The following is a 13,002-nucleotide window of genomic DNA, read 5'->3' as shown; positions in this document are numbered from 1 at the left end:
AGCTCGTTTCAGAATTTAAGAAGAATTCATCCGTGACACTGGAGCACTAAGAACAAGGCTTCTAAATGTGTTCTAGCTCTGACTAAACAGATTTGTTACTGAAATACATAGAATGTACCCAAAAGAACTGAAGGCAGGGAGATGCACAGCCACAGCCTAATGAGCTTCATCAGCAGCATGCAAGGCTCTAGAGAATTTGTGAAGGCAAGAATTTAATTAACAATATGAAAATAAGTAGAGTGAGGCCTATGTGGATTCGCTAAAGATAGCTCATGCCTGACTGGCCTGCATCTTTTATAGGAATTAATGATTGATTTAATTTATCTGTAAAAGAAATGTAGTAGCTCTAATCTGCCTTGAATTTGCTAATGTATCTCGCAGTACAACAAAATCTTTTTTGAAGCTGGAGATGCTGGAGAATTAGTACAAGAGCTAGAACTCGGGTAAGGATCAGTATGAAGAAGATAAAGCAACAACAGATTTGTGTCAGAAGAGGAACTGCTGTTCTGAGAGATGCTTGCAATGGTGTTTCTCAAGACTGACTTGGGGTGTTGTGAGTGGCTATGGCACCACGTACTCAGGCCAATCTAACACTGATTACCAAAGCTGGGGAGTCACTGGTACAAAGGAAGACTGGGATGTCATGCAACTGGATAACAATGAATACTGCGATGGTGGAAAAGGGATGCATGATGAAGTCATGTAATAGGAATGAATAATAATGATGTATGCTTAGGAATTAACATTGGAAGACCTCTGGAAGAGGAAAAAAGACTGCATGTGATCTAGGATAAGCCACAAAAGTGGAGTGATTTGGAGGAAAGGGGGCAACATGTTTTCCTGTAAGATAACAGTATTAATATGTTTATCATTGTATAAACATTCTGATCCAACCTTTGTACAAATGGATTCAGATTATCTCTGCCACTACCAGAAATGGAAGTGACACTCCTTGAACCGTCTGTTTTAGAGAAGGAAGATGACTTGGAAGAGGCTGGGTAGGCTAATGAAGTCAGTTTTGAGGCTATAGTCAGATAAATGCTTTCAGTGACTTCAGTGAGTGAGTGAGTATTCTACCCTTTTTCTCTCTGCCACTTTTCCACTGCTGCAAAGGAGAAGCAGTTCTGTGGTGAACTGAAATGGGGAACTGAGGTGATGAAAAAATAAGCTTTGTTTTGGTAAGTTGGTTTTCTGCTAGCTTGGTTTTCTGCTAGTCAGTTCACTGATTCTGTTCAGAGTTCGTCTGCAGAAGACAGCTCTGCTGATGATCCGAGACTCCTCTTGATTATGTTTGCTAATGATATTTGAAGTATTCATTGGACCTCTGCATTACACATGAATGTATTCCAAGAGAATGTCAGAAAGTGAAAAATAAGGAGGAAAAATATTTATTTAATCTAAAAGACAGTGCTGGCACAAGAACAAATGGATGTGAACTGGACAAGCTATATAGATTGGATATGATAAATGAATTATAGAAAAGCAAAGTTATAATGCAGCTTTTGAATGAGAGTAATACAGGCTGAACTTAGTGTGTTTGAAAATGAGAGATCATATAGCCTGTAATAACAACAATTAAACTTGTGGTGTTTGGGTTTTTTGTGTGTTGTTGGTTTGTTGTTGGTTTTTTTTTCCCCTGAGAAGGCTCCTTTCAGTTCTTTGTTTCCATCTGTGTTCTCTCAGTAGTGTTACCAAGAAATGCATACAGAGTTAGGCATTTTGACAGATTACTTGATCATAGGTGCCTTCATCACCTGACTTCCTCAGAATCGTGGTGTAAAGCTGATATGTATGTAGACATGTGTAAGTTGAAAACGAGCACTGACATTGTGGTCTCTGCTGTTGGTAGCAAGTAACTAGGTTCTTGTGCACTGCTAGGCAAGTATTGTTCTGGTTAGATTTTGACTGTCTGAAGTGTGCAGCTATTCCTGTTTCACTTACAGGTTAAACTTCTCCAGTACTTACCTATGCAACAAAGCATTTTGTGTGATTTGGAAATGTATTAGAACATCTTTTTCTTGCAAAAAAAGTATGGATATATTTGTTTTAAAAAAGAGTGAAATCCAAGGGATTTGTCCATTTCCATGTGCCCCTTGATTCATAGTGCAAACACAACGTTCTTTCTACTTGCACCTTCCAAGGACACACTGTTATACTGTGGGTCTGATTTCCCTTTGAAGTGTGGTTATGTAAGAAATTTGAGGTTTACCATACGTACATTTAGTCCGAGTTCTTAGTATCCTGTGTAATTGTTAAACCTCGAGTCGCTCCTCACTGTGAAGATGGCTTTGTGCTGTGTAAAAGTTATGTATTGCATTTTTAAAGTTAAAAAAAAAAAAAAATCCATTTTAAGAAGTTTTCTCCAGCAGAGTATTAAGTGAGCTTTTGGAGAAGCTGTGTGCTTTTGTTTGGTTTTGCTAGCAAGTCCCTAAATTCCTCACTTGGTCCGATTAGCTATTGAATTATACTGTGGTACGAGGGAAATGTTCCAAAAGTGCTGTTTGCTCATCATTTTGCCAAAAGGAAGATGGAGTCATGGCGGTATGCTTATAGAATGGGAGGAGAAGCTTGGCTGTAATGTAGATCCTTACAGTATTTGACATGCTCTCATCCAGCCCATTAAAGAAGGGAATGATAATTTGCTTGAAGCATGCATTATGATGAGTTTCTTCCCTTTGTAAGTGCAGGCTGACTTGTTATGGGAACCCTTGTCAGTACTTGTTTAAATAAAAGCAGAAATCTTGAAACGTGCAGAGATCTTGTGTAGTATTCAGTCGTGACTTTCATTTCTATAAAATGAAATGACTGATTTATTTAAAAATAGTCCTAAGAAGTTGCTTTATTATACCTGGTAAGAGTAGTTACGTCCATTCATTGCATGTAGTTGCTCACTGTCATCACAAAAGCACTCTGATTTGATTTGATAGTAGTTTCTACAAGCTTCTTGAGTTATACAGGATGCAAATGAATTGAGGAAAACTTTACTTCATTGACACAGATGCCAGGTCATTGTGATCCCACCAAAAAGTGCTAACTTTATTTCTTTCCTTCTTAGCCTTTCATGTCTTAATAGCAGTTTGTTCTTGATTAGGTTGGTTTGTTTAGTTTACTACTTAAATCATACAGGAAAAATGAGGAAATTATCTGAAGATCCAATAAAAATGAGCGGAATGCTAGATATATTTTTTGCAAGCCAACAAATCTAGAGCCAGAAATTGCAAAATTAGTAACAATTAAGACAAAAAGATTAGATTCCTCAGTTGTCTGCTCAGATCATCTTCACTTCTCAGCTCCTTACTACACAACATGTATCCTTCACATCTGTGGTATGGTTCCTAGCTGCAGGAGCACAGAGCAACATGTCTCACAATGATTTATGGAAAAAGCCATTCAGACAAAAGTGGGTTCACAGTATTTTATTATTGGCTTCATACTGTCTCAGCTGTAATAGCTTTAGCCCACAATAAAGTAGTGATCTGTAGATCTTCCAGTAGAGGGTTTGCCACTGACATAAACCTGGAAGACACTGCACTACGTTCCTTACCTGATTGAGAATGGTTTCAATAGTTGTCTAATTTAAAAAAAAAATACTTGTCTTAATGGCCTATGAAATTCAAGTGTAAATAGGGATAAAGGTGGGGAAAGGACTTGAGAGAGAGAAAAATCCTTAAAATTGATCATAAAAGCATTTGAACATAAACTGATTATTCTAGAGAGCCAGACAGAAACAGCGTAATTGGTTTCAGAGCATCTGCAGTTCTTTGGTTCATTAGCTGTTGCAGCAGGGAACCCATCCAGATCACTGCTCTTGGTTAGCTCTGGTGATTTCCTACTTCAGTGTAGGACTGTAAAACCTAGATTTCAGGACTGTTCATGCCATTTTTTCTGGAGCAATTGGTACTGAGTTCCTTGGTAGTTTTCAGGAGCTGAAGTGATGGCTGTTGATTTGATAGGAAATAAAGGGAAAGGGCTCTGTTGTTACAGTGAGCGATAAAGAACTCGATTCGCCGTTACGTGTCTTGAGTTTTTTGAAAGCAACAGAGTGTAAAAAATTCTTATTTACCATATGATAGAAGTCCTTTGTAAAATCTAATCTGAACAGAAACTGGTGCAAGTTGTGTTGAAGAACATCTGTAGAGTTTGGTGATCTCTTTGTAGAAAGAAAGATGTAATTCTCCACTGGAACTCCTCTGTGCTAGGCACTTTGTTTAGCTCCCTGCATCTTAAGTTTTATTTATGTAAGGCAAGGCAGGGAGATAAGGCTGATGATGCAGGAAGGCTTAAAATATGCTTGTGCTGTAATAGAATGATTCATTTTGGTGGCAAAGTTAAAATGAAAACTGGTTCTTTTTAAAAGGAGAGGAAGAAAAAACGATTTCAGCAAAGCTGGAAGAACTTGAAGGAGTTGCACAGAAGTCGCTGTTAGCCCACTGAAAAGTTTTAAGGTCCCTCTACTACTGCACTACTTAATGTGGCGTAAGAAACCTGATCCTCTATTTCTGCTACAAGGCCATGGACTTGCTAAATGTGTGTAAATTTGGTCTCCACCTGTACTGAAGCCTGTAGGCTCCACTGTCACCAGTTATGGCCTATAATCTACCTTCTTATTTATGAAGCAGTAGGACAAAGCCAGGCTTTTCTGCACACAATGTCCTGAGCAGCTCTGCGAGTCACATCTGTCCTTGTGCAATGAGTGAACATGGCCTAGAGTATGCTCTGGAATGCTTGAATATGTTCCAAATTGCCCTTTATTTACTTACACACAAATTTCTAACTGTGCTGTGGAGAAAAGTACCATATGTGTCTTGAACTGATTGTGCTACCAGTCACTTTTGTTTGCTTGGGATCTCTGTTCTGTAAAGTCAGTAGGTCAGCATAAGCTGCCATTTTCTATACGCAGTGGAGAATAGCTTCTTAATGTCACTTAGGGGCAGACGACTGTAAATACAGAAATGCATGTGCTCTTGGAATCCCAGTGTTTGTCTGAAAGACCTTTGAAATACTTCTGAGTATTTTAATGTCTTCATATAAAACCAGTGTTTGCTTTCTTCTGAGTATTGTGTGACTTACATGTTCGTGTGAGTGGTTTTGTGTGGACTGTTTGAAGATCGTTCTCCCTGTCTTGACTGGCTGTAAATTCTATTCTTGGTGTGCAGACAAATGAAACAACTGATACGTATTTTTTTAAAAGGTATCTGAATATATTTTGATATTATAGAGAGAAGAAGAAGATGATGATTTCTTACCTTCTCGAATTATGTATGTTCTCATCCTGTAATTTGAGAGCTTCGAATACTTTAGCTGTGGAAGATAATGCTTATCTGCAGAAATCAGCATGTGCAGTGGCCTGAGCAATCAGTGCATGTGGCCTGTTTATACTTTTGTCTAGAGAGCAAAAGAGGTCAGGTGAATATCATCGGAATTTTTGTCATGTTATATTTGAAGTTGTTTGCAGAATGAGGAGTTGTCTAAGGAAAGAGCAAGATAAACCTGCTGTGAACTGGAACATTGCTCGTGTTTCCAGGTTTTTGTATCCTTAATTATAGCACTCGATTCCAAGAGAGAATTACCGACCTCTAAAATAGGTTGTGCCTCTATTAGATTTGCTTAAAGCTGCCATAACGATGTAAGTGCTGCATGTGCCTTGTCTTCCTCTAGTTCTTGTGTCTTTGGATTTGGGGGTGTGCCGTAAGCACTACAGTGCAACTGGCGATCTGCAGTGGTTAAATAAGGGCCTTTCACAGGAACAACAAAAAAAGAACCTTGAAAAGGAGCTTCACTGAAATCTAGTTGAAGGGAGCAGGAAGGCACTATTCCTCCTCAGCAGTATTAAGCAGCCATAGCTGAAATAATGCTGCTGCAATGGCACAGAGTCACTAGCAGCCACAGCCTGCATCAGAGCATCCTGCTCTTCTGAGAAGAAATTGCTCCTGAAATCCCCAACCTGGCCCTCACCTGGAGCAAGCTGAGGGGCTCTACAGATGATAGCCTGTGATCATGAGCACGACTCCTTTGTTTCTGTTCCCTGCTTGTAATAGGAACGCTTAAAGCGTTTAAGGGAGCATTATGAGCATATTATGCTATTATTAACATCATTAAAAGATTACAAGTATCAAAAATTAGTCTATAATGTGTTGAGCACTGAGTGGAAATACCAAGATTAGCTTATGCTCGGCAGGTAGAAATTCTGACAGAAGCCTTATTAGAAAGGCTACTCAAATTAGCGTTGGATCCTAATGGTTTTAAATTTACAATGCATTGCAAAGTACATGGTGTAGTCAGTATCTGACACTTTGCTTCTGTAAACCATACCGCAGATTCTAATCTCTTCTGTAGAATTAATGGTGGGACTCTTTGCATGTCTGTGTAACCCATTTCTGTAGCATTTTGTATTTGTTGTTCAAGGAAGGTTCCCAGGTGTGATGTAATTTCATTTCTTTGTTTAGTTTTTCAGGTTTTAAAGAGAGAGCTGTGTTTTGAGTTATTACCAGACAGGAAATAAAATATTTCTTATAAGGGCTCCATAGCATTTTCTCCATAGTTGCCCTGATATGAGTTGAGAAGCTTCCTGAATACCTTTCGTTAGTTACTTAACACCCTGCATTGTCATTTCCTTTAGCTTTCCTCTTGTTATCAGTTTGTGCTCTGTATGTGTCATGGCATCCATCCTAGTAGCAGTGCAAGTGGCATTCTGTACCTGGAATCTTGACTTCTCTGTTCAATAAATGAACTAATACTGAATTGATAAAAGCTGTATTTCTGTACTTCTATTGCACCTTTTAACTACTTAATTCAGAATGTTTTCCAGTACTGATAATATGGTCTCTTCCTGCTTTCACAAAGTTGGCAGTCTAATTTACATGCAGATACAATAGTTTCCTGTCCTAGCACTGCCTTGTTTCGTGGTTTGTGTCCAATCGTGGTAATCCATCCCACCATTCGTATGTGGTGCCAAAGTATTATATCTAGACAGGCTCATTGCTTCTGAAAGCTTGCTGAGTTGTGTATACAAAAAATCAGAGCAAGTTCCTTGCCTGCTGTAACATGCAGGGTATGGGGCTGCCTGCTTCGTTAGTGCTCCCCAGAGCAGAGCATGTTATGTGGTTCGTGATGCTACCATGTTGTGCTGCTTGTGCTTGGTAGAGAGCTGAGTTTGTCCATGCTCAGGGCTAAACCAAATGCTACTTGTTAGAAAGGAGCGTGTTAACTGGGAGCTGTTATTGGACCCTCCGACATCCTGTGATAGGGAACCCAAATGCTCACTGGCTTGTAAGACAAGGTAATTGCACGTTGCATCAGTTCAGCAACACGTGCTTTACAGATTAGACATAATGGCTGCTTCTAAACTGAAGAGTAAATATACTTTTAAAGCATACCCACTGTTCTAGTCCTCAGTTTTCCTGGAAATGAGGAGCTGCTTTAACATTTTAGCATTAGGAGCTGAGGGGAGGCCTGACGGCTGCTGCAGCTCCTCACAGGGAGCAGAGGGCAGCGCTGAGCTCTGCTCTGAGTGACAGCGATGGGCCCGAGGGAACGGCATGGAGCTGTGCCAGGGGAGGGCTGGGGGTGAGGGAAAGGTTCTGCACCGGAGGGCATGGGACAGGCTCTGCAGGGCTGTGGTCACTGCCCCAGGCTTCTGGAGTTTAAGGTGTGTTTGGACGCTGCTCTCAGACATAGTGTTTGAATTTTAGGTGGTCCTGCGTAGAGCCAAAAATTGAACTTGGTAATCCTTGTGTGTCCCTCCCAGCTGAGGATATCCTGTGATTCGGTTGTGATCTGCCAGCTCCCTGCCGGCAAGTAGGGTCTCCTCCTGCTGGAAACCAGGGCATTCAGCAGAGCTGGGGGGAGGGATGCACATCTGTGTCTTGTGAGATGAGCTCCAGGTACGGGCTGGGAAGGAGGAAATGCCAGCAGTCCCTGTAGCTGGATGCATTCCTTACTAGTCCGTGAGTGCAGCAGGTTGTGTGGGTGGAACACTGGCTGTTGTGGATCCTACCTTACAGCAGCTGCTGCGTTGGGCAGAGGTAGCTTAGGAGCAAAAGCTGAGGGTTAGCCTGTTTCAGTAGGGGAGTTGCCTAGCACAGGGTTCCCTAGCAAGCCTTCTAGACTGGAATTGCTGCAGGAATATTGTGCTCCTCTTCTGGGAAGAGTGTGAGTACTAAGTTTCGGTTTAAAAATGTTACTAACCTAGAGTTTTCTCAGAACAGATGTGGATGGTTATCTTGTGCATCTGTAGTGATCCAAGTGGTGTCTGAGAGCTTGTGTGATTGCTTTAGAGCTCTGATGCTGGGCCACATGGGGAAGTTCCAAGAACTGGAAGGATAGAAAATGCAATGCCCTACTGCTTTCCAATATATTAATTTCTCTCCACCGTTTGTGTGTTTGTAATATCTACGTGGACATATGAATACGTATATATAAATATATGAAAGTAGATATTAAAAACACCTTTTGTTAGAGATCATTGTATTACACTGTAGGCATGATTGATTTACAGATAGGCTCTTCCATCTATAGATCCTGGTCTGTTGTTTCTGTCATGTTTATGGGAAAAGTTTGTCACATAAATCTGATTTAATGAAAGATGAACAGTATGCCTAGTTTCATTTGGCTGCATGCTGCTGTTGTCTCAGTGATTCAGATAAAATCACTGGTGCTCTGCTTTTCTCTGCATGTGTCTGTGCTTGGTCTGAGGTATCAAGGAAGAACCTTCAGAAATCCTAGCTTTGAGTGAGGAATAAATGCTGGTTTATCTGAAATGAGAGGTCAGTTTTCAGGTGTGATTTTAATTTGTAGGGTCTTGGGGGTTGAGGGGAGTCATTCCTGCTTAGCAGTGTCCTCAGTATTTAATATCCTATTTTTCTTATTCCTCTTTTCCTTCTTAAGTGAGATTGGAATAGCTGATACCATCGATACAGATCAAAATGATTTATGAAGGAAAAAGTTCTAAATAGGAGTGCAGTGAATGTTTTCACCAGTTTTCTTCTCTTCATGTGAAGCAATTGTTCTACCTATTAATGTGATACAAGCAATCAAGAGATCATTAATTTATTCCTATACTGGAGTGGGTTCACTCCATGGAATTTAAGTTCAGCAACTCACTAGGAGTGTTCTTGTGTCTTAAATAATACTGTTGTTGTTTTAAATATCTCAGATTTTTAAGAGATCTAAGCTTAAACCCACTCTCTGTTGAATTAATGGAAGAAGTTATTAGGGTTCAGTTCAAGCATGTGACTGTAAGTGCAATGGGGAGTATGGGAAGTCTGTAATTTGTACTGACTCACCAGCATGTTGACTTATTGCTGGTTAATGTTCACTGAAGATTTTACTCTTGCTGTGTTTGCTGTCACTTAGCAACTCTTTGTATGCAAGGAAAACAACCTGCCCTAAGTAGAAGTTTGTTGAATATCAGTGAAGACTACCTGCTTAATGTTTGAGTGTGATAGATGGACAGGCACATACCTTTTGGGAATTCCTCTTTTTATCCATGCTTTTTTGACCTTTCTTCTGACTGTGTACTTGTAATCCAGTAGGAGACAATATCAATGCATTTGATCAAAGAAAATCTATCGTCTTAGTTCCTAGAAGTAAGAACTGAAGTATGTTGTTCTTTGTTCACACTCATTTCTTACTGCAGGTTAGTGAACATCTAGCCAATTTATTCTGGCTAGGAAATCTCTTTAAAGAGGAGGAATCAAAAGTGTTTGCTGGGATTCTCTGTGTCCTTCAAAGGAGAAAGGACTGCTCATCAGTAGCTGCTTTGCTTCTGAACTGTTGGATGCAATAAGAACTGCTTAACAAGAGGTCTGTTAATGTAGCAGAATTACAGAAAGATACAGATGTCAGTTCCAGAAATGTGGTTGTTATTTAGTTTAGGGTTGGGTTTTTTTTTTTTTTTGCATTTTATTTTAATTCAGTCATCCACAGGAGCTGAAATACTTTGTGCAGTGAAGTCTACATTTATTTCTCCACTCGATTTGTGTTACAGCATCCTGTATTGATTTTTGTTCTAAAATCCACTAGTAGCACAGTGCATACAGAAGACAACTGGAACATTGCCTTCAAAACTCTTTGGCAGTTATAATAAATATTTTCCAGCTATAATGAAGATCTCTGACACTTGAAAGAGTAAGACTCCAGTGGAGACTCTGGTTCATTTTTTTTTAATAGCTTCTGCTGAAGTCTGTGAAGGGTTTGGTTTTGAATAAGAATTTCACTTTGTTGAGGAGACTTCTTAAATTCATTTAAAGGGATAAAAACTGCAAGGTCTGCTGAGGCATTTAACTCGTATTTGTTCCTGTTGAATACAGAGCTTTGCTACAAAGACTTTTTCTCTTGTTTGCAGATGATGTTTGTAATGCATGTATGTATTAGCAAAGAACAAGGAAATTGAAGCACATGAATATGCAGCCTGAGAAAATACTTTTGCTAAGACTGTTGTTCGAAAATTCAGAAGTAAAATAACTGAGATTCTCTCTACCTCATTTATTTTTTTCACGTGTGCGGTTTTCATTTCCAGACTTATCCAAGAACCATGGTTTGTTTTGTGTGAGGATCTTTGTATTTTTTGCTGCTCTCTGAAACTGTTCAGCATTTTATAACGCTTTGTTTTTGAAGTCATGTTTTTATTTGCAGAACATTCCTACCTGCAGTTTATGCTGTTGTGCAAATTGCTTTGTAGAAGTCGAGCGGGATGCCTAGAAGATAAGGATCGGGGTGATTTTCATCTGCAAATTAGGCTTCTGAGCCTGAGCTAGCACTCTTTGGAGATGATAGAAAGAAACAGATTGGATGAATCATCCAGTGCAGGTGTCTGTTTTTTCTGACTGTAGAACGCTTAGGAAAACTGGCTTGGAGTTCTGGCTTTTTGATAAGTAGTTGGATGACAGGATTCCCACCTGCGGCGGCTACTTGAGGAAGAGTTCAGCTTAACTGCTTTGAAATGAAATTGCTCAGAACTCTGAAGTTGGAGGCAGGTTTAGGAGGAAGTTCTCCAGGGCATTGCATGCTGTCTTTGCTGTTGAATTTTCCTTTTTCTTCCTACAGCTGCCACAAAATGAGGCAGTACTTCCCCAGTCTGCAGTCTATTAAGCTACACAAATGGAATTCCTCCTAAGGAACTTGAGAGTACCCTACATAGATGATTTTGGGAAAAGAGAGGGGTATTGCTACATGTAAATCAGGTGTACCATGACATCCATGTATAAAATAGATTATTTAAGCGCACTTAAGCAGTCTTAATTCTGCTTTGTCTTGTGATCTTGTCTCACCTGTATACATGAATGCAGAAATCCCTGTATTAAGATGCTTACCTTGGAAAGAAACAGGCTGATATGAGCCAAGATTATCAGTGGTGTCATTAATACCTGTTGAGTCTGTTGAATTTGGAACTGTTGGACCTGTAGAAACCCCTGTTGTTTGAGGTATGTGATAGCACCTGAGCTATTATGAGCTAGAACCAAGAAGATTAAATAGTTTTTCAGCAAATTCCATGTTATGAGAAGAATCAGGAGCCAGGTGGCATCAGTTGTGATAAGAGTGACACCGTGTGTTAAGGTGAAGAATTTCACTCCTTGTTTTATTTCCTATTTCTTCAATACTTTCATCCTTCATAGTATTATTATTTTATCATCCTTCTAGCATTAAGGCTTTGCGTGCTTGTTTTGTCATGCTTTTTGTTTCCTACAAGTTATACATTTCCATTTATACATCCCACAGCTGACTGGGTTTTAGCCAAGCGTCTTCCAAGAGGAGATGCAATATGCTGCAGCAGTTTCTTCTCCTGATAAACTTGTGCCTAGATTTTTGTTTAGTAATTTAACATCAGTATGTGTGGAAATAAAGACTTGTTGAAAGTGGCTGGAAACTCAGAAGTCAATAGACAGTGTGAAGACTAATTTTGGAGAGCCATGGTAGACCGATATTACAGTGCAAGAAATAGGTTGCCACTGATACTAGGAAAAAGTGGTAAAAGGCAAAGAAATGAAAAGTGAAATTGAAAGGCAGGATTTCTTGAAAAGGAAAAGGAGGCACTTCTAGTAGATGTGGAAAATCTGCTGCATCATTGAGATCAAGGACATAAAAAAATCTTTACAAACAGTATTTTGCTGTTGATGTATTATTCAGTATCCATGAGGGTAACATACAGGCTTGCATGTGATAGAGATTAGCTCATCATGAGGACTCGAGACTATGAAAAGCCAAATCTGATTTCAGGATGTGCCCCCTGCAATGACCCCTGCTGGTATTGCAGGGGCAGCAACGTGCTGCTTGCAATGTGCATACAGGGAAGAAGGTGACATCCTCTTTTTGACATCTGTTTTGTGTATCTTTTGAGGTTGGATATCTCTTAGGCTGGATAGGAGCACTGTAGAAGTCAGATCTTCCTAGGGCCTGCCATCAGACTGGATATGAGCCCATCCATGGGTGCTTTGAAGAGAGAAGGAATGCTGGTAGAAAGTTTCTTCCATGCCACTGCTAAAGAAAAATATGCTAGGTTCAATTACATAAGCTTGCTTGTTTGCTAACAACAATCTGTTCTCCTTTTGCTTCCTCTTTGTTTCTTTGTGTAGGTTGAATTCTCCTACCCACCCCTGATGCCTGGAGAAGGACATGACAGCCACAGTTTACCAGAGGAATGGAAATATTTGCCATTTCTTGCCTTACCAGATGGTGCTCACAACTACCAGGAAGGTAAGAAACTGGAGAGGAAGTTGCACGTGTTGAGGCCTTCTACAGGCTTCTACTGTAACAAAAAAAAAACAACCTATCTGAACAGTTGACCAACTATTCTCTTTGCTATTAGAGTTCTTGTACTTCATGTTTAAGCTGCAGAATAATTGATACAAAACTTCAGAGATTCAAATGAAAATAGATCATAAAGGTGTATCTCCTGCGTGAAGAAATCAGATGTCAAAAGCTCTCTTTAAAGGTTACATTGTTCTAATGCAAAAGAAGGCTGCCAGCTTTCTTTCAAGCCATTATCTGAGGCATGAATTAACT

General features: G+C 39.8%; 1 protein-coding gene across 1 annotated transcript in view; it reads left to right on the top strand.

Annotated features, from left to right (window-relative positions):
• AVL9 (AVL9 cell migration associated) overlaps window positions 1–13,002 on the top strand; it is a 35,141-nt gene that overhangs the window by 2,060 nt on the left and 20,079 nt on the right. Inside the window, exon 2 of the mRNA XM_048950791.1 lies at window positions 12,573–12,693. Coding sequence (XP_048806748.1) covers window positions 12,573–12,693 — 121 coding nt within the window. The remainder of the gene's footprint in view (window positions 1–12,572; window positions 12,694–13,002) is intronic.

The sequence above is a fragment of the Lagopus muta genome, chromosome 7, assembly GCF_023343835.1.
Source record: "Lagopus muta isolate bLagMut1 chromosome 7, bLagMut1 primary, whole genome shotgun sequence".
Classification (NCBI taxonomy): Eukaryota; Metazoa; Chordata; class Aves; order Galliformes; family Phasianidae; genus Lagopus; species Lagopus muta.
The sequence above is the reverse complement of the archived record's forward strand: the minus strand, read 5'-3'. Positions and strand labels throughout refer to the sequence as shown.